This window comes from Festucalex cinctus, chromosome 6 (assembly GCF_051991245.1).
Source record: "Festucalex cinctus isolate MCC-2025b chromosome 6, RoL_Fcin_1.0, whole genome shotgun sequence".
Lineage (NCBI taxonomy): Eukaryota > Metazoa > Chordata > Actinopteri > Syngnathiformes > Syngnathidae > Festucalex > Festucalex cinctus.
The window spans coordinates 12,452,873-12,475,252 of record NC_135416.1 but is presented as its reverse complement, the minus strand read 5'-3'; the positions used below and the strand labels follow the sequence as shown (position 1 = coordinate 12,475,252).

At 39.5% G+C, this 22,380-nt stretch overlaps 1 protein-coding gene across 8 annotated transcripts in view; it reads left to right on the top strand.

Moving 5' to 3' along the window:
• Positions 1–7,367: 7,367 nt before the first annotated feature.
• The window catches only part of slit2 (slit homolog 2 (Drosophila)), a 109,852-nt gene continuing 94,839 nt past the window's right edge, over positions 7,368–22,380 (top strand). For all 8 annotated transcript variants that reach the window (XM_077524312.1, XM_077524310.1, XM_077524307.1 and 5 more), the window contains exons 1-4: positions 7,368–8,230; positions 8,832–8,903; positions 9,878–9,949; positions 21,735–21,806. In XM_077524312.1, the coding sequence (XP_077380438.1) occupies positions 8,019–8,230; positions 8,832–8,903; positions 9,878–9,949; positions 21,735–21,806 (428 nt within the window). In that variant the 5' untranslated portion in view covers positions 7,368–8,018. The remainder of the gene's footprint in view (positions 8,231–8,831; positions 8,904–9,877; positions 9,950–21,734; positions 21,807–22,380) is intronic.

Sequence of the window (22,380 nt, the reverse complement as noted above, 5' to 3'; positions counted from 1 at the left end):
CATGTAGTTTATTCCCGAATAAAGCATTCACTTTTCCTTTGTTCTTATCTGTCCTTTCTTTTATCAATAATTGAAAACAAATACGTGTGAAGTATAATAAATAATGTACATTTTTACAACACAAACGATGTTGCGTTCAGTGGTTTTGAAACTTTGTATGTATGACAGTTTTTGTTGTGTTTTAGGCACAGGATCAGAATACTGAAAAATGAGAAAATATGTTCATTTCTTTAACGCCTTATCCTCATTTGGCTGGATGGAATAACAACAGTGGGACGCAGAAAGAAGACAAAGAGATAAAAGTGTCATTAGTAGTCTAGTCTGTCCGTGTTTATTTGCACACTCGCACCTAGACTACAACTGCTTCTCCAATTTTGTCGAGACAAGGGATATATGGGATATATTCTATTCCCCTGCTAATCTCAATTTGGGTTTGGATTCAGACAGATATTTAATCTCTTGTCTCAGTGTTGCATCTCAACAAGCCAGCACTAGACAGTGTGCAATTAGGTATCACACACTGACACGTGTTTCATTTTGTACTTACAGGTGATTTTAACATGGTGGTGACACTTAAGTTTGGTCTAAGGAACAGCAGCAGAGTGAAAGCAATGAAAGGTAATAGTGTGAGAGGATTAGAATGGCTGAGAGTCTATTGTTGAGGGGGAATCATACCTTTTTGGATGTGTTCTTCTAGATTGAACTCACCTGAGCTGAATCTCTCGTGTGATACAACATGACATCTTTCATTTTTCTGCGACAGCTGCAATGTCGTGATGTCGTTTTTCTGTGATTCTAATTAAACTAAGGGTCAGCATTTTGACTTAAATTTAAGTTACCAGATATGGTTGCTCGGGACTGCAAGAAATCTCCATGGAAACCAATTTTTGGCAATCTTTAAGTGCATCGTCAGTGTTACTAGTGCAAACATTGTGGTCTTAATTATAAAAGGGTCTCCAGACATAATGCTACAAAAACTTTATTGACAATCTGACAGGTTAACAATCATTCAGATGATGCTGCGAATTTACATGTTCAAAAAGTTGAAGACCAGCAAACAAACAAAGACAACTTATAGCAATTGAAGTGGTATTTATATTAACAGTTGCAGAGATTTTTTTTAATTTTTTTTTAAGTATAGGCTACTATATTTAGAAAATGGTTATGACACACAATATAGTGCCAAATACATCTGAGTAACAAATACAGTCCAAAAAAGACATTTAGAACACATCCCTCAGACAGACTTATTTTTAGAAATGTACAAATCTTTCTTGTAGTTTGTCTCCACTACTACTTGTCTTTCATGTGATGCGCAGCGACAAATTATTTTCCAAAGAGACCTAAGTGACAAGTGAAACCTGAAACACTTTCCTCCAGCGACAAGGGAACGTTTCCGACATACCAGTCCGATCATGCGGGTCCCATTCAACCTCCTAGCATCTCCCCAGGCTGCTGGGAATGTGTGTGCCTGTGTACGTGTATGTCACAACAAAGGTAGTCAGTCCCTCACACACACTTGAGTCCGAGTCAGAGCTCTTTAAGTATATTCTCAAACTGGCAGTAGGTAACGGAAGAAATGTGTGTAGCTTTATACAGCTGTGCAACCAACCTCTGTGTTGACAAAGGCAGTCTAAACACAAACATCATTGGTTTTTAATGATGTGATAATCAGGCAAAACACACACACACACACGCACGCAATCAGTCGTAATGCGATTAATTAATACACTCCACGCCCCGTTTGTGTGTAAGGATGAGCTTTGAGCTGCATGTGTCTCAGTAGCAGCTGTTTTGAAGCCAGGTGGCTGACCAATACATACGCACACCGACCCCCACACCTTCAACTTTATTGCGCGGCCATCAAACAAACACAAACGGCTCCTAAATCAACAGACTTGATTGAGGAGCATCAGAATTGTATTGGACAACCAGGAACTCATTAGCAGCCATTCAGTACTTCCCACGTGCCAAATTCCACATCAGCGTACATTTAACACTGGAAATTGTTTTCTCCTTTGACTTCATAATTGCAGCGGTGGAGGTACAAACCAATGTCTTGGAAAAATGAAACCTTGAATGAATTTGTATTTTCATGGCAACCTGTTTCATACAGTTCAGTTTTGTTAGATTAAATTAATATTTTGGGTTTACCTTGCATGAGTTGAATACATTTGTGTCAAAATAACTGATAGCTAAAGAATATTGGAAATTGGGAGTATTTGTTTTCAAACAACAACATATAGAGACGTAATAGTGAGTGTTGTTTTCCATGAATAAACATTATGTCCAAGTCAATATGGAAGCAAGGCCGCAGTGTTAGCACATTTGGTAACGCTTTATATTAAGGTCCTATTAATATGCATTAATAAGAGGTTGTAAGAATTAATAAGTTATAATAAGTCCTTTATATGATGCTTGTTAAAACTATTATGTGTTTAATAGTCTACATAAGTGTTAATAATGGGATTATTACAGTTGTATGAAAAACTTAACTGAGCTTCTTGCAGCTACTGGATCTAAAGCGAGAACAGTGCATTATTAAGACTAATAAATCTTTATAGATGTTTTATTAAGCTTTTAATAAACGCTTAAATGAGCTTTCTGCAGCTACTGGATCAAATGCGAGAACAATGAATTATTAAGGCTTATAAATGTTTATAAATGTATTTTTAAGCCTTTAAAAATGGTTAACTAGCTTTCTGCAGCTACTGGATCTAAAGCGCGAACAATGCTTTATTAAGGCACATTAATTATTAAGGTTTATTAATTACACATTTAATAATTGTTAACAATGGTTTCAACACTTCCACATCTGGAATAAACACAAAATGTGATTATGGTTGATACAATACTGAAGAAAAAAATACAAAATAATACAGTTAAGGTTCTATTAATATGACCTTAATATAAAGCGTTAACGCACATTTTAGCATTAGCTAACAACATCTTCATCATTAACTTCTGAACACAGCATGATTGAGAGGCATTTGTATGAGACAAAATTACCCCCAGTTTTTTATTTTTTTTATTTTTTATTTTTATTGTGCTGTATGTCTTTATACTTTGTGTAATTTGACAGAAGGTCACACACCTTTGTTATAATGGCAAACAAGAAGTTTTTTTAATTGTGAAAAAAAATTGCATCTAATTTTGAGTCAGTAACAATAACAGTTTTCAAAAACCACCAAAACAAAAATTCACCAAGCAACATGGATCAATGGGAAACACATCTTTACATTCAATGGCGTTATGGCCATTTTGCTCATTTTCTTAGGGCTAAAATGCTGTAACAGCAATTCATAGTACCTCTTTGGTCAGCTTAATTAAATATCTTGTGTTCAGTCTCTCTACTTATACTTGATAGTTTTCTGGAGGTTGCTTACAATTAGTGGTGACTTATGTAACTGAATCCAAACTTCATGTGCAATATGTTTCACCTTTTAAGACATTAAATAAAATAAAAAAAAAAAGGAGCTCAAGTGAACTTGAGAATGCGCGCAAGGCCATATTTGACAGGGAACGCCTCATTTTAGGGTTGTGCATAAACAGCATGAAGGTGCATCAATGACAAACTCAAGTGGACGGGAGTTTGCACCTGTGTCTTTTCTGACATATGCACATGGAAGAAAATGACCTTTAGAGCTCATTAACAAAGTTCAGGCATTTGCAAGAGCAGGACATCTATGAAGTTATTAAACAATTTGGTCCTCGTCCCAATTTGTATTTTTCAACCTTGCTTCATTTCTGCTCTTGACTGAGTGCCATTCTAGTATACAGTATATGCGGCATCTTTACAGCAGTCTCACTCAGGCTGAAGAAGAACATCAGTTCCAGCACTCACTGGTAAACATCACAATTGATTAATTATTAGAATTATTCCATCCACAGGAGGAGGAGGAGGAGCTTCTTGGTTGACCAATTCCACACCAGCTGTTGTCCCACTGATTAACTCTCCAGTGCCTTGGCGCTTCCCTCTAAGCAATTCCTGACACACCGGCAGCTGCTAAAGGTCAACGGATCACAAAAGGCCGTTATGATACATCCTGCGGGATCCTATCACGCTCACTTTTTTTGAGCCGAGTAGTCACGTCAGTAAATGATTGTTGATGCACAATGCGTAGACGTGAAATGAAAATGGAATACTGTGTTTTGATACTCTTCTGGCAAGTGTTTGCCATTTGCCTGTGTGGACTGGGGGAAGGTCATGCATGAACGGAAAAACGCCTTCCCCAAACTAGGTTGGAATTAGGATTCCAGGATGACCTTAATGACTAGCCCTAATTTTGTACACGTCGTTTAACACCAAGTAAACCTCATGGTAGCACTACAGAGAAATAAGAATTCTGCTAAGACTTTTAATAGCAGTCATTGTAGCACTTGCATGATATTCTGAGGGTCTCATGTTGACTGACAGACATAGTGGTACATAGTCACTATGCGCTGGTCACTAATGAAATGAAGTGTCTATGTTCAGAAGTGTAGCCAAACTGCCATTTCCTTTACCTGTGCAATTCGTTTATGTTTGTTGACTTGTGTTTCAGGTCTTGTTTGAGGCGCCGTTGTGTTGTGTACGAGTAGAAGGTTACAACAGGTCGTGTCAGGTATGTCCAAACAAGTCCCATCCCCTGAAGCACTAACATGTCACTTGCTTTCTTCTTTTGCTCTTCCCTCACTTCCTATATGAATTATCGCCATTGGTGACCCTCCAGTCATAACCTCCCAATAACTGCCAAAGTTAAACACCTTGAACTCATTCACTACCAGCCATTTTCACTGAAGCAACACACTTCGCTCCCGGTTGTTTTGCTGGATTTTGACTGCTTTTGCAAGGCTCACAGAATATTGTGTTCTATTGCTATAAAAACATGGAACCTACCAAAAGAAAGATTAGAGTCTCTTCTTTCATCAGGAAAAAAAAAAGTATGTTTGTATGTGTTTCAACTTTGCAGCAATTAGCATTAGAATATAGCAACGTTTCATCATTATTCAAAATTGGCTTAGCATTGTGGGGAAACAGCTTGTTTTCATCATGGCCATGGTTGATCTCTTATACTGTGCTGCCACCTGCTGGCCGTTTTTGTAATTACTACCATTTTTTTAATCACTCTGCAGTTGAGAGGCTGCATCAAAACCTTCCGTATGCTCTAGCATAAAAAACAAAACAAAACGTTTAAATACGTCTTTGCGACCCTTAATACATGCAGTTCTTAAAAGTGAGAAGTAGAGTATTTTAATTGAAATTAAAACATTTTTTTTTACAGATGTTTATATTTGTTAGTGATATAAAACTTAGCCAGAAAAAGTATTTCAATAGATCAAATCTGTGACACATTGATACACCAATTTTCTGTATTCTGTTGTAATGTGTTTCTAGATTTTCACTAAAATCGCCTTTTGTGATTATTAACCTAGATTCGATCAAACCGCAGGTGTTCAGTGAGTCAGTCTCGGGGGTTCAACGGAGGTCAAGACATACACATTGTGTCTGTGTGTCCATTCTTTTAGGCCCACTCCCATAGTTTGTGACAACTCTTCAGAACAACAATGCTCTCAGCCTTTTGGAAGCACCAAATTGGAGAAAGCCTTTGAGAGGCTCGTACAGTTTGTTACAACATGCCTTTGAGAGCAGTTCATTTCGAGGCTGGTAGACAGAAAAACAAAGAAAATGAACAACAGATTTTGTTTTGAAAATAAGAACTTGTGCAAGTTCAAGTCTAAGAACCACTGTTAGAGAATTACTCCCCTTTACCAGCTAAAATGCATTTTCTATAGGGTTTCAGTCGACAGTATACATCGACCCGGCCTGTCTAAAACCATCCACTTGTTTTTGTCTGATGAACACTTGTTTCTACAGCAATATGTTTGGAGTCATTCTCCATCCCGTGCATGTGCTCGTCCAACCTTTCTGGGACGATTGATGTGAACCATACATTTGTCAAAAGAACTTTCTGGGTAAAACATGCCTGGACCCGGGAAAAATTACCTACATTATGATCAATCTAAGGTATTCAACACATGTGGGTAGGTGATGACAAAAATATCATCTGGGTTAAATATTTAATAACAAATCAAGTCATAACTTGTGAAACATAATATCCACAGGCGTATTTACAGTTTGCTCAGTAGGCACCACTTTTTCCAATGTAGTCATGTACGTATCTATAAATAGTTCATCATTTTATTGAGGAGGCATGTTTTGATTGAGGCGCTAGTGCTGAAAATAGACCAAACATGATTGCAACTCTTCTCGTTCTAGTAATATAATGTTAAAAGCCAAGTGTAAATCCTCACACAGTCCTATTAATGTGTCCGGCAAACTAGACACCGACTCCCCGAGCATGCTAAAAAAGCAACATGGCCTCTGGGTGTCTTAGATACAGCACATGATCATTAGGCTACTTGGAAGTCCTGCAACTAAACTCCAACGTGGGACGGGTGTTCCTCCTTTTGTCGCTTTTGGGGGAGGCGGCTAATTAAAGCCTCAGGTGAGGTGTGTTTTTATGCGTTGTCTCTCTCCTGACACTCTCTTCCTATTTTACAGGTACTTGAGTATACATTTTTCTGACAACTTTAGATTTTTACTCAGACATCAGAATTCAAATCTGTATTTTATACTCTTTTGTCAAACTTTTTCCAACCTCTATATATGACAATGTGATGTAAAAGAGTGAAATATGGATTTGATTGAGATCCTGAGGGATATAGAAGCCACATGAAGGCACGTGAACCTGAGCATTAATGACAATGACGCAATGAATTTGGAGTTGCAATATATTCCCCATCCTTAATTCATGTTGTCAATTCCAAGAATTATTCGTAGCTAATGTGTTGTGTTCTTTGTCAGTTATTATTGTTATTTACCAGCTTCTCACATCCAAGAATTCTTTGTAATATGAAAAGCACATATAGGTAAGATTTATTTTTGAAGCTGTTGTTAGTTAATGTAGCTTTTTGTTACTCTGTTCACAAGGTTTGTAATTATTATAACTGAGTTAATAAAAGTGGGAAACAATTTTGTTTGCAGATTTTTTTTTGCGTGTGTTTGTGAGAAGTTATTTAAATATGTCAGTGAATGACAAAACAAAACACTTTTTTACATTTAAATACATTTCAGTCTGTACTTTACTATTATGGAGCTGAATCAGGACTTACTGTTTCACCAGACTTTCTTTCTTTCTTTCTACTTCTTAAGACTACTTTTGCCCACCTTTGCTGTCTTCAAGTATCTGTTCTCTCTCTCTCTCTCTCTCTCTCTCTCTCTCTCTCTCTCTCTCTCTCTCCCCCCCCTTCTGCCCCCCTCCCTCTCTCGCCTCCAGTGTCTCTCGACCACACATTGTGGGCTGCAGCGCTTTGACGCACCAGACTCAGTTGGATTGTGGTGTTACGCTCAGCTCTCACTATAGTGTCCTCCTTCACCATAGCCACGCCACGACCGGTACCTGTGACTGACTGACAAGCGTTCAGAAACAGTAGCCTATACGTCCACATCACCTCTCCTGTTAGCCGTTTTTTTGTTGTTGTTTTTTTTTTTTTTTTGTTTTTTTGTTTTTTTTTGGAAGTAGACGGAGCGCGTCTGTTGTTCTTCGCTGGACGGTGTTGTGAATTAATCGCCACAAGAAAGCCTTTACCTGGAGTATGTGCGAGTGAGGTTGAAGGGGGTGTGCGTGTGCAGGGGTGCATTTAAAGTGTGCGTGTGCGTGTGTGTGTGTGAGTGTGGATCAGCACAAGAAGGATCGAAGTGCCAGGGGGATTTGGCCGCTGCACGCCGCGGCCATGTGGAAGTTTGTGCCGCTGTAGCGCAGTCAGAGAGTCGCTCCTCTCCGAGCTCACTTCTGGGGGACCCCACTCCCGGTTCTTAATCCATCGCACCCCCCATTAAGGAGATCCCAATGTAAATTTAGGACGTAAATTTTTAGAGACGACGAGGAGGACGGAATCCCGCTGAGTTTGCTGAACACTTTCCAGGATCTTTTTCATTCTCTCGCTATTTTGCGCTCCACTTTCCACTTGCCGCAATGCTGGGAGCCCTGAACCCCGCGGGCCTCGGCCGAGCTCTGTGTTCCGCGCCGGGGCTGCTGGTGGTCGTCCTGGCCGTCGCCGTGTCCGGCCGGGGCGCAGCCGGGCAACCGTGCCCGACTCAATGCTCCTGCACCGGGACCACAGTGGACTGTCACGGCCAAGGACTCCGCAGCGTGCCCAGGAATATACCCCGCAACGCTGAAAGACTGTAAGTACTTTGAATTTGCATGTTTTCACCATAACATATATTGAGATAAATGTTGACGCGCAATTAAGTTATTTAGTTCACATTTTAAGCATCAAGTTATGTTGTAATGGAAAAAGTTTATCATAACAAAAATGTTAGCATCAAGCATGATAAAGCAGCAAGTGGAATCTCATTTTAGGACAAATAATCTTGTAAGTAATTTCAACTGACGTGCGAGAACGCCCACAAAAGTATAATTTGACCGTGGGGACCGACATCAATAGACAAGTGAAGGGCCATGCATGCGTGATGTGGTCGTGTTTGGTGGTTTCGCACTGTTGCATTAGCGCGGCACCCGAGACCACATCGGTTTTGTCTGCAGACCAGTGAGTTAATCAAAAACGGATTTGGAAGCCAAGTGAGCTTCGAGTTAAACAGGCTGTATTCTATTAGGCGAAGATCAAATTAAAATTGGCCCTGCAGTGCAGCGCGGCAACAGCCGCAGCTCGACCGCCATCTCTCCCGGTGGATGAGACGCTTAAATTACATGTGCACACTGTGTGTAAGTTTCATTTGAGACATTCGACAAGCTGTATTGTTATTTTCACCGTTTCTCTTTCAGGGATCTGAACGCAAACAACCTGACTAAAATCACCAAGGCCGATTTTGCTGGACTGAGAAATCTGCGCGTGCTGTAAGTGTTTTTTTTTTTTATTTTTTATTTTTTTTTTTTTAGAGTTTTTCGTCCCATCCTTTTGCACTCATACACTTCCTTCTCTTCCACGACGCGCAATGCGCCAGAATCCGTCGCTGCAAGTGTGGTCCGTATGCGTTAAATTTTAGCCCAGGCACCTGTTAATCTGCCAGTGTAAGTGCGGGGGGTTTATTTTAAATGGCGGGGCCTCGGGGGCCCATGCGCCACAGTGAATTAAAAGCGCTGGCGAGGAAGTGATGGAGGCTGAGGAGAGGAGAAGGTCGTCATTACGCGCAACCACGAATGACAGGATGGATGAGGGGAGGGTGAAAGGGGAGTCAAGTAAGAACGAACAGGTTGCTTACACAAGTGCGCGCGAGCGTGTGTGCGCATGCGCGTGTGACTCAACATCCAAAAGTGAATGGCAGCGGATACACATTGTTAGAATTCCTCAGGAGATTATGTCCTTCTTGAGTGTGTATGTTTGTGTGTTCTTATAATGCTTGTTTCCGGTCTTCCGGTCATCAGCTTGCTTGGGTGTGCACCTTGTGTTTATCATGTGATTGCATCAAAATGTGTGCTCGTGCAAGGGGGCTTGCTCAGCATTCTGGTGTAAGTGAATGAGTAGTCACAGCTAGAAGGTTAGACGCGGACTAAATTGGATGATAGATGAGTCTGCGTTCACTTTTAAAGTAAATTCTCGGCGGCTATCGACCGCCTGCTGATTGTCTTTTCTCCCTCTCTCCCTGATGCTGTTTCAACAATCTATCACCTTTCATCTTCATCAATCTCTTTCTTTTCCACACCCACTGCAACCACTTCCACTTTCATCTCAGATTGCAATCTCTTGTGACTGCTTGTCAAACTCCTTTTTTCTGAGTCCATTAAGACACACATTTGGGGCCCCATTTTTTATTTTTTTTTGTCTCAAACTTTCGACATGCCATCTCACTCCTTTTTGCTTCTCCCTACAGGCAGCTTATGGAGAACAAAATCACAACAATTGAGCGAGGAGCTTTCCAGGACCTGAAGGAGATGGAGAGGCTGTGAGTGACCTTTTATTTTATTTTTCTGAATTCAGCAGCAAATTTTATACGTTAGTGAAGGGGTGCAGCTCAGTGGCCATGGCTACATCTTTTTGTATAGCCCGCTAAAGCTAATCATGTGTGCCTATGTCCTCTTTCTTGCCCAATTCCTGGCTAAAAATTGCATTGTCTCCATTTCTAATATAACATGAAGATATTGTAAGCATTTTTGCTAGGTGGCGGCATGGCTCAGTGGTAGAGTAGTCATCTCTCATCCGTGAGGTTGTGGGTTCTATCCACACCATGTCGAAGTGTCCATGTCGAACTGATTTGCTCCAAGTCGATATATGGCAGCAGCCAACCACTGGTGTGTGAATGTGAGGCTTCAATTTTAAATTATATAAAAAAATATCAGTCCAGTCCAGTACCTTCAAAACTTCAAGTGACACACCATTTACCATTCCCATTTAGCAAAAATGAGTTTGACACCCCTGTGCAATAGCCTCTTCCAATTTATGACTGTAAACAGACAAGTCTGTTGACTAGCAAACAAATGGTGATGAAAACAAAACATTGAACTAATGCGATCCATTCACACATACATGTCAAATATATGACTTTGACTTAAATCTGAGGAGACAATTAGGAGATGAAGATACCGAAATGCAAGTAAGCAGCAGTGAGAGGTTGTTGGGGTGCGCTGGTGCATTCTCTGGTATTTAGCATCCAGCCCTCAGGCAGTTATGGCATAATTAAGCCTTGGTAGTCTGAAAGCGACACAGCGAGTCTGGCATAAAGACAACAGCAAGAGGGAAGGGGGATGTGGACCCCTGACTGGTGAAACGTCCATTGTGTGGACTGTCAACCTTGCTTGATGTTTGAGCAACTTGTATATCTAAATGTGTGTGTATGTTGTCGGACCAACAAGCAATGGCACACGAGAATGCAGTCGGCTGTTACAGAGTTAGAAAGCTTTTAAGGCGTGTTGAAAAAATGCAGCGCATGCATCGACAAACCCGCAGACGAGCATCGGGGCACATCCTTTAATCAATGTATAAATCAATCGGGAGTTGCGCTAATTCCCTTGGCTCACTCCATTCTTCAAGTCCTTGTGTAGTCAATTCAGAGTTTTGTTTCTGAATACATTATAGGGAATAATTTGAGAAAAAAAATAATTCTGTTGAGTTAGATTTGTATGTTGATTAAAACTACAATTGGAACGCTGTTTCTAAATTTACAGTCAGGTTTTTATCTAGCACGTCAAGTTTTTAAGTTTTACCCGCCAGATTAGCAAAATTCCACTGATTCGCTGTAGTAAGAACAACTGTTAACAATCAGACTCATTTACAGCTCTGTGGTAATTTGTTTGTACAGTTACAATTGAGAGTATAGTTGGAATTAAGAGGATTAGTGCTGGCTTTTCGCTTGACAATGTTGTTCTATTTAATTTTTTTGTAGTTTTTATTTTGGGTTTTTGAGTTTTCAAAGATTTTAACTATTTTATCTTCGTGTTTTGTTTGCATACATTAGTTTCATATTTTATAAGAATATGGGTATCCCATAGCTAAAAGAAAAAAAACTGAGATCAGTTTTTGATTCCGATCTCTGACCTCTCAAATGACACACCCCGAAATATTGTTGACGGTCTTCTCCAGAGACTGTCCAATTCTATTTCCTTGCTTGTTGGTGTACCAATCAGGTCCACAAACAGTTCACAGACTGACTAGAAAATTCTTTAGTAGGCGTCATGTTGCGGCTATGGTGCGTTTCTCGGCATTGTAACTGCTCCTTGTCGCAACAGGAAGAGAAATGATGTTCTTGGGTTTGTCTGCAAGCAATGCAAGACTGGATCCAGCTAGGTTGCTCCCGGAATTGCTGCCTGTGGCTGTAGAGGGAAATAGTTAACTATGTTGACGCTTTGCCAGGAGCCTTTGACAATGATAGTGCCTTGTGCAAAAGGAGCAAACGTGCTGCAGTTAACTTACCTGGAGTTGAGTAAGACTGATTTTCTTTTATTGAAATGTAATCTATTGTATTAATAATGAAATAACTTAAAAGATACAAAGAATAAGTGATAGGACTAATAAGTTTTCAACTTCTTCCTACTCCCTTGGACATGTCAATTGTCATTAATGATTGTATGTTTCTTCCTTATTTTAAATTCTCTTTTCTGCTACTTGTCTACGTTAATATGTTTGTGTTCAATAAACAAACAAACAAACAAACTGGCTAGAAAGTGGTGTAATCCAGAATTTATTGCACCTCGTAGCTATATGCTAAATCGAAATTACTGTATTGAGTCTGCAGGAATGCCTATAAAACATACAGTCAATATTTCCATTGCAAAAAAAAAGCCATAAGAACAATCACTAGAAAGCAATTTTGAGATCCAACAAATTCACAATTTCTTCAGTTAAAATTGTTGAAATTTTATAAATTGGTAGATTACAGCATTCTGCAAATGATGCAAAAGGCGCATAACAAAAAAGCAAGTACAAGTTGAAAGGAGCTTTTAAAAACAAGATTTAGGACCAGACTGGAAGGAATAATCTAAAAGGAATCATCTTAGGACTAAAAGGAATTATCTTATGGAAGAAATCAAAGAATCCAATTCAAAAATTACATTTAAAAGAATGACTTAAAGCCATTTTTGTTGTTAGGAATGTCAGAAGTCAAATTGTAAACCGAGTACAGATATGATTCTGAGACATGCTGTCAAAATTGTATTTATTTTGTTTTCTTTTTTGAATTTATTTTGTTGTTGATGTTTATGTTGTTGTTTTTTTAGTTACTTACTTTACCATGTAAATGAACGGGGCAGATACTAGAAGACTTGTTTTCTTTCTGCTCCTTTTCATTAAATGATGAAGAATATTGTTGTATATAATTTTTTCCTTTTATAAATGATTGAATTGAAAATGAAAAATGATTTTTTTGGGCTATCTTGTTTGGTGTACAAAGTGGCTAAGTGGTTAGCCTACTTTCATAGCTAAAGTCCAGGGTTAGACTCAGAAGCGACATTTGAACAAAAGGTGTAGCAATTTCGTGTTGTCCAACAGGATGCGCTTGTTTCTTTGTTTGTTTTATTTCCGAAGGCGACAAACACCTTTTGATGGCAGCTAACTTTCTGACACAACACGGTTCTTTCTATAGCCCTTCGTAAGGGTCTTCAACTGTAATTCACCATCTCGGGCGTCGCATGTTCGCAAACACAAAGATGGAGCCAGCCATCAATGGCCCCCCTGCAGCTGCCGGACAATGGCGCATCTCCCAAGTCTGGAGTCTGGGGCTGATTTCAAAGGCCTCCGTCCGCCAGGAGGCTGCAGGGAGCCTGCTGGGCAGCGCTGCCCAGAGGAGAGGGTCCTAAGCTGGGGTGATGGATCCACAGTGACTGCCCCCCACCGGGTTGGAAAACGGTTCCTCCCTCTTTTTTTTTTTTTTTTTTTGTGTGACAGGGCCTGCAGGGCTCAGCCAGGGTGGGGTCAGGTGTGGGGCAGTAGCTGGAGGGTGTGGAGGTGGGGGCGTGTGTATAGGCATGTCGCAACATACACATTCACATACACAAACATCCCTCATGCATGTGCATTCTCTTTCGCAAGGCTGCACTGTCACTATCACTTGGATTCTTCGCCCGACAAAACACAAACTCACTTTCTTCTCCCTTTTCTTGTGATATTTTTCATCTCTCCGTCTCTATTTTCATTGTCGTGTGCGTTTTGGAATGTCACACATTCCTCCCTGTGGGTAGAAAAGGAAGGCGACTACTTGATCCTCTGATCATAATCTAACATTTGAATAGTATATGGCGGCCATCCAAAATCTGTGAACTAAGTAAGAAACTCTAATTATAGGATTTCCTAGAACATACAGATAACGGATAAACTAATCAGCCAGTAATTGAATGATCACATGTCAAAAGCTCGAAATGGTGAGTACGGTAATTTTAAGTTTTATAACAAGTCTTGAGACGCGTCCATCAACAGAGATTACGCAAGATTGTTGTAATGTTTTGACACCGTAAATAGCACAGAATCATTTGTCTGTAATAGACAGAGTGATTTAGAAATAATATACTCGACTTAAATCATTCGCTGGAGCTTTGAGTGATAGCATTGTTGCGGTTGATCATCTCTGAGCAAAGTCTTTGGGCGTGTGTGCGTGAATATGTGCGCGTGCGTTTTGTTTATTGAGCAGCGGAGCCTGAAATTACTTGCGCTGTGCGCTCCTTTCTTAAAAGGCACTGGAGATAGTTTCCCCTATTGGGCGCACTGCTGCAGCCGATTTTTTTTGTATTTGTTGCTAAACACTTGTTTGCTCATATCAGATGAAGACCTAATGAATTTGAATGATGCTTGCTGGTCAAGGAATTCACAGCCGAGATGAAGATTGTTATCTGCAATTCTTTTGGAGATCAGATAAGATTGGCTGAAACCTTGAGTGCATTGAAGGTTCTTTTGCAGTGTAAACCAAAAACATTGCTGTCGCACTGACTAGGGCTGCACAATATATCGGAAAAATATCGATATCACGATATTGGCTTATGCAATATGCATATCGCAAAGACATGCATTATGTTTGATATGGAATTTTATGCTTTGATCTGAATTTGACCAGTCAGATTGTCAGGTTTACCTGTTTGACATTTATTAAACGTGACAAAAAAAAGGAGAGAAGACACTCTGGCTCGAGGAGAGGAACTGACTGAAACAATTCACTACTGCGCTCTCTGTAAAAATCCCCTCCACACTCTCTTGTTTTATTTGGTTTCCACGCCCCAAGTTCCATGGGTGTTACAACCCTAATAATGCAAATGCAAAACATAGTTGGAATACTTAACGAAAATGTGCACTGCCATCCAATAGTTGAACATAATCAAGAGGTAATTACAATTAATTAAGAATACATTGAGTTGGATTATTTTTCCGCGTAAAAAAAAAATCTTTCATTAGATAATAAAAATGTAATTTCTTTAGGTACATGTTAAATATCGCAATAATATCGATATCGCTATATTCAGCAACTATATCGAATGTTTTTCCAATATCGCGCAGCCAAAGCAATGACTACATTTACATGCAATCAATAACCTTTTCAAAACCCAAATTTTAAAAATATTTGGGCTTTGAAAGGCCATGTAAACACACAAAACCACAAATATGCTCTTATTTGTGTTTTTAAAAACACAAAAAAAGACCCCTGAGTTACCCTTTTTTTTCAAACCGGAATACTTTGTCATATAAATGTGTATCGAGGTAGCTCAATTGAACGAGTCATTTGTTTTATGTTTTGCACATACTCTATTTAAAAGGAATTTTGGTCTTTTGAGTACTTAGAGTACTTGTACGTGCGGCCGTCTCACACGCACTTGCGCTACCTACCGAAATTACACAACTAGAGATAAACAAAAATAGTGAAAAAGTTTGACGTATCGCAAAAAATACACTTTTGGAGCGAGGAGGAAACCGACTTCTTTATTAGTCTGGTGAGTGATCTGAAGATAACGGTAGGAAATAAGAAGCGGAAGTGACGTCTATTTGCATCATTATACTGTCCGTTCGTCACCGTTTAGATAGAAGTTGACGACGTTACCAGGTAGCGAGTTACTCTGTCTACTGCCGCATGTAAACGGGTTATTCTAAATCTTTAAGTAACCAGAATTTTGACCTTAATCCGAATATTGACAGCATATAAACTTAGTCACTCATTTAGCAGACATTTGCATTCATCGGCCACAGTGTTAGGTTCACCAAAACAAACTAATGATGTTGAATTCAAGAGCTGCAGCAAAAATCTGCCAGACAAAAATGCTCAGTTAATTTTACGAGAAAAAAAAAAGTTGTCGTGCATGACAGTGAGTAATTTCATGAGAATGTTGTCAAATTTTGAGTGTCACTATGCAACATAAAGTAGTGCTGTCACTATCCAATATTTTTAGAATCCATTAATGTATTGATTATTCAATCGATTAATCAACTAATCGGATTCATTTTAATTTTGCATTAAAGTGTATTACAAAAGCATTATTTTTTCCTGATTACTGTTTATGAACCAGTGATTGGTGTTTATTTTGTACTAGGTATTTGTATAGTGATTAAAAAAAAGGGGGGGGGGGGGATTAATGTTGTATCAATCAATCAATCAATCAACTTTATTTATATAGCACCTTTCATACATTTAAAATGCAACTCAAAGTGCTGGACATCCATAATGCAATAAAATAAAAGAAAGAAAAAGCCCCCCCATCCCCATGATCGTACCCACAGACACACCCAAAACCCAACAAACACATGAAAACCACAACATGGCGGGGCACAGATGTACCCTGTAAGGAAAGGCACCCAGGAGGAGTTCATCCACAGTGAGATGGATGAAGACCAAGCATCCCTCTCACTGTGGAGGCTCCCCCATGAGAAAACACTGGAGCTAAAAATTTTATAACTACCAAATAAAAACATTTAAACACTAAAAGAAAACGGTTAAACACGATAGAAAAAAATAAATAAATAAAAACAAAGCTACAAGACAATATAGATTAAAAGTTAAATAAATAAAAGGGGATAAAAAAGTAAAAATAATAATAAGTAAAATAAAATAAAATAAAATAAAAATAAAAAAGGTCAATCAAATGCCAAACTAAAAAAGTAAGTCTTAAGCCTCCTCTTAAAAACATAAATATTCTCTGCAGACCTGATGCTCTCTGGCATGCCATTCCATAGGTGAGGACCATAGTGGCTAAAGGCAGCTTCACCATGTGTCTTGGTCCTCACCTTTGGAATAGTTAAAAGGCCGCTGCCAGAAGACCTCAGAGGCCGCGAGGGGTAATAGGGTAAAAGCAAGTCAGATAAATAAGATGGGCCAAGACCGTTAAGACATTTAAAAACTAATAAAAGCACCTTAAAATCAATCCTGAAACGCACGGGGAGCCAATGCAGCGATTTTAAAACTGGTGTAATGTGCTCCCGCCCTCCGGTCCCCGTCAGCACACGTGCAGCTGAGTTCTGAAGGAGCTGTAGGACTGAAATATTCTTTTTGGGAAGACCAGAGAGCAGGGAATTACAATAATCTAAACGACAAGAAATAAAAGCATGCATCAGCACCTCCGTGTTGGCCTGTGAGAGAAACGTACTATGTAACTCGGTCATTGTTTTCCAAGGACTACAAAAATCAGTAAACAATAACTGTTGACATGCTGAAATAGGATTTGGATGCATTTAAAATAAAAAATGGCTCCAAACGTTTACTCGATTATTAAAATAGTTGTAATTACTTGTCGATTAATTGATTAATTTTGACAGCTCGATAGCATTTTCTCATCTAACATGAAATTTTAGAATTTTATCATGTAACATGAATAAAGTTCTCACTCACATTGGATTTCCAAAATTTATTTAACTTTATTCTTGTGATATTATAATTTTTTTTCACGTGCTCCTCCTTTTATCGCAGCACTACTGTATAATCTCTAACTTTTCTTTTCTTTTCTTTTCTTTTCTTTTCTTTTCTTTTCTTTTCTTTTCTTTTCTTTTCTTTTCTTTTCTTTTCTTTTCTTTTCTTTTCTTTTCTTGGCTTGGGGGCTCCTCAGCACATGTGCCTTAAATTGTGGCCACTGAGTGCATGCTGCATGTTGACATCCAGAGAAAAGTTTAGTAAAGGGCTTAAGCAATAACTAACTTGTGATAGACTGTTTGTTGGTACAAATTTTATGTGTTAACAACACTAGTGGTGTTGGCGGTGTAATAATTGCCTTCCATGGCGATTTGTCATTTTCCTTGCCAGCAACAGACTGCAACTCACTTCATATCAGCGAGGCTCTGAGGTGTGAAAACTGAATGTGTGCGTGTGTTTAATATGTTTTTGAATGCTCGGCCGCCCAAAATGCCACACGGTGTTGGCAGAAATGCGTATGTGCGAGCTTGTGGGTATTTACTGTGTAGTTTGTGTCGCCCTAGCATCTGTTTATGACTGCGGGGATTATCGCCACGCTGCAGCGAGGCATTCACTCGTTGCAGAAACTCTCACACCTCCGACTTCTCTGACTTCATCCACTTTAAGGACACATTTTGCTTAATAGCAAGGAAGGTGATTTCGTACACAAGCACATAGTTAACTAATTTCAATGTGGATAACTGATTTGATATACACGTACATTGAGTTACGAGCTCTGTCATGGAACAAATTAAACTCGTAAGTGAAGGTATGCCTGCAATAAGTCGTGTAAAAGCAGAATTTCTGACACAGCCCTTGTATTGGAACATGTACCTAATGTTTTGGCTACAGAGCAATCATGCATGTATCGATGCAACAGATGATGTTAGCTAGTCTGACAGCATCGCATCTATTTTAAAAGGATGAGCTCATACCCCAATCTCCTCCACACCTCCATCAGAAGCAGCTCCAGCAGTCTCATACTCTTTCTCAGGGGAAGTGTCGCCCACTGAAACGGGCGCAGGACCTGCTGGAATTGCGGGGGCCTCTCTGCAGGATGTGGGGCTTTTAGCCTCTTAGCCTCCAGAGCAGCTGTGAGGGGAAGACGGGTGAATAATTTAGAAACATCACTTCTGCTGCATGTTAAATATTTATAATAGGCCTCTGATGTAACGGTGAAGGTGAACCTGTGTGCATGCGTGTGAAGATGTTTGTCATTGGGGATGCGTGCAGAAGGCTGAATAAGGGTCAATAGTTAAAAAGCTGATGAGTGACATCACACAGTTCGGTAACTTTCTCATGAGAAACGGTGGTGGTTCAGCAAGACCTTCTCTGCTGTCCTAAACCCAATCAGAAGCACTAAATTCCAATATTGAATCCATTCATTTGTATGAATTTATTCACAACCTTGGGTTACAAACTTAAAAGGAGACAGGACGACGGTCCTGTTTCAATAATAACACAGATAAATTCTGAAAAAAGTATTATGGTCTGTTTCTTTTCTAATTCATTGGTTGATTTTGATATACTGATACAGGGAAATCTGTATAGTTCTGTACAAAAACTAAAATAAATAATCATTCATGCCTCCCACATTTTGTACACAGTAAATTCTGTAGTGTACATTTGACTCTATTAAATAAGTAAATTTTGACTCAGTTTTAGAGTAAACTAGGAATTACACTAGGAAGACAGTAAAGCAAAAAATAAAAATAAAATAAACAAATAAATAAAACTCACTAAAGGGTTAAGGTGCAAACTCGCGACCTTCAGCTTGAGAGACTGAGAGACTAAATGTACAATAATATATTTTTTTCCAAGTTCAGACTCTTAACATAAAAGTTGGAAAAAATATTATACTAATAGGAATTTGGCTGCATCTTTTAGTCATTTATACAATAATTTTATAATCAAAAATTGAGTTAAAATTAAAAAGATGTACTGTAAAAAAGGAGTGTGATATCGATTTTGTGTTGAGGTAATTTTTCTGCCACTAGATGGCATAATTGCATTTGTAAGATGTTGGTGACCATTCAGTGCAATTTTCTTTATGGAGCTTTCTAATTTTTAACATGAAGTAACTTGTGAAATTCTGCACATTTTTAACATTGTAAACTACAACTTGACCTCAGTCTCCACAAATACGCATTATTATTACATTTATTACTGCTAAATTTTGACGTGGACATGTCTGCTGCGTTGCAACTGGAATTCCCCCAGTGCAGGCTTTCCAAGTAAGGCCTTAAATGCCAAGTGGCAATAAAGGAACTTTAAATTACCTCAAAATGAATGCACTAATTTTCACACCCCTAATATCAATACATAGGTAGTCGTGGGGACCAAATACACGACTCACCGTTAGTTTGAGGTCACGTTTTTCCGTTGATCCCCAATTTCTTTTTCCTTCTCTTAATTGCCTTCCAGTCACGGCCGCCACGGCATCTGTTGCTTGGACTCGTCAATGTGCGTGTTTGCGTGTGTGTGTGTCGAGGTTAAACAGTTTCAGCAGCCTTTCACTCACTGTGTCACTCAGTTGCCTCACTCTCCCCTGACTCACATCAAGACACATCCGCCGGCAGACATGGGCACACAAACCTCTTCACTCCACTCAAGCAGGGTTAAATGATCGCACCCACATTATTAAACTCACCCGAGTTCTCTCAACGCTTCTATTTGTGTGTGTATGTGTGTGTGTGATGACGGGCTGTTGTGAGTTCTTCCCCTGTGAGGGCCTTGTTTACTCAGTGGGGTCCCTTTCACACATTCGGTAGCCCGGCCAGACCGCCTGTTTGTTTTTCCCACATCGTCTTCTCCTCTCTCCCTTTTGTGGTTTAAAGAAAATCTCCCCCCCTCTTGCCTACATTGGAACTCGTCTTTTTCTCCCCATGCCTTGCCTGTCTTCCACCTTCTCCACTTCTCTATTTGCCTGGCAGCCATGTTGCCATCAAGAGTAACCTGGAGTCTGCTATAGCATTAGCTGCACTCGCACATTCTAATGGAACCCAATACAGTACAGGGAGCTGGAACAATATGATTTGCTACAAAGATATCACTCAGTAGTGGCAGGGCGGGACTGACACAAAAAAAAAACACAAAAAAAAGTCGGCCCTGGCATTTTGACTTAGGTCCACCTGCCCGGCCCAGCCCAACTCCTGCCTAACATGTAGTTCTGCCACTGATGTTTATTGATGATGTTTCAGTTTGGGATCTACATTTGAACTGGATTATCACACTAGTCCGACTAAATTGTGAGCCAGTCTCTTGGGGTAAAATGTAGGAAAATAATAATTAACTAATTTGCTCCAAAAAGGTATTAATATGTTCTATATTAAATGTTTTAAGTGTCCCAAAAACGTATTCAGACGTTTATGTTGTTGATGTTTTTTTGCTAGCGCATACAGCAGGCTAAGATGCACCCTCTGAACTACAGAGAAAGGTTGAAGCAATGGTAGTAATTACAAAAACGGACAGCTGGTGGCAGCAGAGTGTAAGAGATCAACCAGGGCCATGTTGCAAACAAGCTGAATTCCCCATAGTTCTAAATAATTTGTGAATGATGATGAAGCGTAGCTATATTCTAATGCTAATTGCTGCAAAACAGAAACAGATAGAAATATACTTTTTTTTTCCTGATGACAGAAGAGACTCTAATCTTTCCTTTGGTAGGTTCCATGTTTTTATAGCAATAGAGCACAATAGTCTGTGAGCCTTACAAAATCAGCCGCTGAAGGGGGTTGCTTCAGTGAAAATGGCTGGGACTGAATGAGTGAAAAAGCGCTGCATCGGCCCCAAAAGAGGCCGGCCCACCGGGCATCTGCCTTGTATGCCAGATGGCTAGTCCAGCCTTGAGTAGAGGGCACAACAGAACACAAGCACACACATAAAGTGAAATGCCAATATTGTTTGCAGTTTCTTTGTTTGTGGAGGATCTCACACAACACAATATTACCATTTCTGATTGTGGAGTGAGGCTCCATTCTGGTTCATGGAGTATAACAAAATGTGAGCAATAGGTTTATTTTGGGGCAGTGGTTGGGTTTTGTGGCGTGGCGCGGGTCCATTGTGATTTAAACTAAGTCCTCTTATTTTTGTGATCCAGATTCTCGTGATTTGCAATTTTTATGCCAAACGGTTGTGTAGTTTAAGTTTTATAAGCGGCAATAATGTTGCTTTGGCTGACACTGTAAGAGTGCTAATTATTTAACTGTTTATTGCTGTCTTCTTAGTGCAAGCTAATGAATGCTAGTGAGTGTCTTGATCCACCTTTTTCCTTACTTCTCTACAATGGCAGGCATTAAACATTAAACAGCTACTTTACAACACCCTTAATTTGAAAGACATGGTTTCCTGGTTTTCTGATACGCTTTCTGTCTTTTTTTAGGCGCCTGAATCGTAATAATCTGGCGGTTTTTCCTGAGCTGCTCTTCCTGGGCACGACGAAGCTTCACAGACTGTAAGTCCTGGTTTCCTTTGTCCTTTCGAACGTCCCCCGAGCTGCTCTTTATTGTTGTATGGAAGGCCTGACATCACTCGGGTGACAAATGGCTTGATGACATTATGATGACATCATTTTGGACAGAATTCTACAACGAGGTTATATTAAGTATCCATTTCTGTTCCACTGGGTACAAGCTACACAAATGTAGATATTTTACTTTTGGATATTTCTACACAAATCTTTCTGCATCTTTATTCATCTCATGGCCAATGATTGTTATCGAGGCCATTTTGACCTTTTACAAATAAATTCTAATCAGTGTAGCTTTCTGTAGATGTGTTGAAATGCTCTCCAAACAGTCTTAATCATTCCATTAAGGAATCATTAGTTGGACTGTAAACCTCAGTCCACCCAAGTCTTGATTTTTCATCTCATCTCATCAAGGTATTTTCACTAATTCTACACTCCTAACTTTGTGGAACTCATTTTCTCTTCCTAATCTGCGCTAACTAAATTGAGAAAATCAAAAGATGCAAGGGCCAATTTGAGGTTTTTTTTTTTTTTGCTTTTATTTATCAAACACACCAAA